Source organism: Camelina sativa, chromosome 11, assembly GCF_000633955.1.
Source record: "Camelina sativa cultivar DH55 chromosome 11, Cs, whole genome shotgun sequence".
Lineage (NCBI taxonomy): Eukaryota > Viridiplantae > Streptophyta > Magnoliopsida > Brassicales > Brassicaceae > Camelina > Camelina sativa.
The window spans coordinates 12,361,233-12,364,627 of NC_025695.1; the positions used below are offsets into that span (position 1 = coordinate 12,361,233).

A 3,395-nucleotide genomic window follows, 5' to 3' on the forward strand; every position below is an offset into this window, starting at 1 on the left:
TTCAACATCAGAAGTTCCAACTCCAACATTGCTCTGTTTTTCTCTTTATAGCACAACTCCATCATTGCTCTGTTTTTTTTCTTTATAGCTCTAATATGGGAATCAAAGTTATATATTTCCAAATCGTAATGTTAGATTAAGCAGGTTAGCTCAATCGTACATAACAAACGACCATTTTTTTTTTTGGTATACAGGAGTACCTAAGAGTAACACGTAACAACATAAACTCTGTAAAAAACCATTTTTCCTCTCCTAAGTAAAAAAAAAAAAACACTTTGTGGGAAAATTACAAGCTTACAAGAGTTTTCTAAACTGCCAAAGGCTGATATACACGGTTTAATGATGATGAACTTCTCTCAAACTTCAAAGTTTTCCATTTGAATGTTGCTCTTAAGAGGCACGTATTCACCAAGATACCCACCAAGTTGATCATGCAAAGCGGATTTATCAATCTCCTGATGATGAAAACTCTTGCAAACATAGTAAAACACACTTTGCACAAGCAACCCAATTAGATTCACTATCACAAGAACACCAACCAAGAACCCACCAGCGACTATTCTAGCGAAAATCCCATAATCTTCTCCACCACGAACTACCACTGCTCCAAAAACTCCAGCAATGAATCCACAATGAGCAAGGTATACGAATACCATCGAACAAGCCATAAGAGTCTTCCCTTTAAGCAACTCATAGCTCTTCTTCATTGCAGCGAAACCGTAAACCGGTTCAAGAACAGACACTACGCTAGCTAAATGCCACAAAGCCGTCATATAAACATGAACTCCTAAGAAAAGAACACAGATCACTACCAACGAAAACGCAGCTAAAACTACCTTATGCAAATCGACAGCTACGATCAACGTGACCAAGAAGATCAAGAACACGGTGTTGTACGCAAGCATCAAGAGAGAGACCCATAAGAAAGTGATTAACAATCTTTTGAGGACGAGAGGTACCGCAGACATTGTGGATGAGAAAGAAACGGGTTTCCCGGTGTAGAGAGAAGCGACGGTGAAGACCACGGCGGCTGTGGAGAGAAGAGAGAAGGCGAAGAGGAAGATGACGTAGCAGAATTGGAAAATGAGGAGGATGGTCCATTCATGTTGGGTTTGAGCTTGATCGGCTCGTTGGTAGGTGTCGATCTTAGCTAAGATTGGTTGTGTGACGAGGGAATGTGCTAGGATTGCGAAGGAGAGAGGGAATATTAGGGTTAGGGTTATGAGGTAAAAGGTTTTTGGGGAATATTTGGGGATCGATGTTGATTCATGAAAAATGCCTCTTTCGTTGAGAAATTGAAGCTCCTCTGGGTCAAGATCCATGACTGACTAGGGATATGTTTCAGAGGGCAAGAGAAGTTGAGTTTTGATGGGTTTTCTTGAGTTTTCTTGAGAGCTTTTTCATCAATAACGAAGAAAGGAGGAGGAGAAGGAGTGATAGACAAGGGAATATGTATTATTCCCTTACTTAATTTGTATTGATATTTAATTTGAAGAACATTCGTGTATATATGTATAACCAAATAATAGGCACCTCAGAATGTTTTATTTCTATATTTAGGAAAATAATTAGTAAATTACTAAATACGAAATTAGAGAACAAGATTATTACGTGATTAAGAATTGATAACTCAGATAATATATTCATTTATTCCTAATATGTCACGAGAATTTATTTTAAATTCATTAGGTATTTTTGGTTTCTCTGTACCGTATTGTGTTTAACAAATCCCAATTTCTTAGTCCTAAAAACTGCTCTGTATTTATGGAGAACTTTTTACATCGATTAATCCATTTTTATGGTCAAAATGTTATTATCATCTTCCCCTAATTCACTGTTTTCAACCCATTAACTTTTATATTTTGAGTATGACTGAATAATTAATGATCATACTATATATAAACGATGTTAGAGGCGCCCGACTAGCTACTGGATAATAATATTCAAGTGGTGGAAATTGGAATAGTTGACAAATTAAAGAGATGAATGAATAGTTAATGATCATATTATATTAGAGAAGCTAATGGATAATTCTCCTGTTTTAAAAATCTTCCCTTACCACCGATTACACTCCGTAAAATCGCTAGGCCCACACTCTCCGCCTCGATTAATGACTAATCCCCGCCTAGCATCGATTATCCGATTAAACCGTCTAATCTGATTAATTCCCGCTTAATTTTGTATATACCGATTATTTTTGGAACCAAATATAAATCAAATATATATATTTTTGTTATTTAAACATTTAAATTAAGAGTTTATGATGTTTTACAATAACCAATGTATAAACTTTTAACTAAATCATAATTTTTTTTCTTAAAATTATGTTTTTATGTGTTTACCGTAGTTTTAAAGACAATACTATAGCTTTATATTTTATTTGATATTTTTCTTTTCACATAAACAGAATTCTACATATATTTAGTACTATATATTTTTAATTTACTATTAATTTAATAAAATAACCTTAAAACTAGTCCCCGATTAATCTCCGTTTAATCTCCGATTTTCTCGTTAGGCGCTAGGTCCACCCCGACCGCCCGACTAATGCCTAGCGATTTTTAAAACAGGGGATAATTCTATGCAAGTAATGGAGCAGAACAGTTCAGGGGGAAAACATAATGACAGTGTCTTATTTTGATTATCTTTTTTAATAAATAACGGGAGTTTACTCTCTCTGTTCTACCAAAAAATAAAAATGGAACAGAAAAGTTGGCAAAGAGATCTAAGTGTAGCTAAATGAAAAGGAAAACCACATTTAAGAAAAAAGAAAAGGCCCTTGTCATCCCGAATGATCCATCCTGCCTTTGAGGTGTTGACTGGTTCTTCCGCTACCTTCCGCAAACGCTGTGTTTGTGGGTGGTAGCGGTTGCTAACGATTGGAACCAATAACACAAACCGCTTCCAATCGCTTCTAATCACTCACAACCACTCAAAACCACTGAATTCCAAAAGCTGCTTCCCACAAGCGTTTGCGGTTGCGGGCGATTACGGTTGGAATTTTTTTTTTTTTTTTAAAAAAACTTAAAAGAAATCAATGATAATGAAATTTTTTTTGTTATATTTTCTATCTAACCATTTTAGTCATTAAGGATGGGAGAAAATGAAGTACAGATACAATTGCAGAGATTATAAAATAAACAATTAGAAGAAAATAATATTCCTATTAACAATAACCCGGAAAACTTGATGTAAATTTAATGGCACATCGCACATAAGTTCAAAAAATCTAAATAAATATAATATTTCATCAAAAATTTAAGAAAATAAGATTATTTGTGAAAAATATTAAAACAAATCACCAGTGACTCTTCTCAACTCTCACTTGACCATTCCTACCGATGCAATTACTGACCCACGATCTAAGAGAAAAGAGAAAAGATCTACGATCTAAA

The 3,395-nt window shown here is 34.7% G+C and overlaps 1 protein-coding gene across 1 annotated transcript; it reads right to left on the reverse strand.

Moving 5' to 3' along the window:
• LOC104723041 lies at window positions 238-1,426 on the reverse strand. Its single transcript, XM_010441332.1, has one exon. It carries the CDS (start codon window positions 1,320-1,322, stop codon window positions 357-359), a length of 966 nt encoding a protein of 321 aa, XP_010439634.1. The 5' UTR covers window positions 1,323-1,426; the 3' UTR covers window positions 238-356.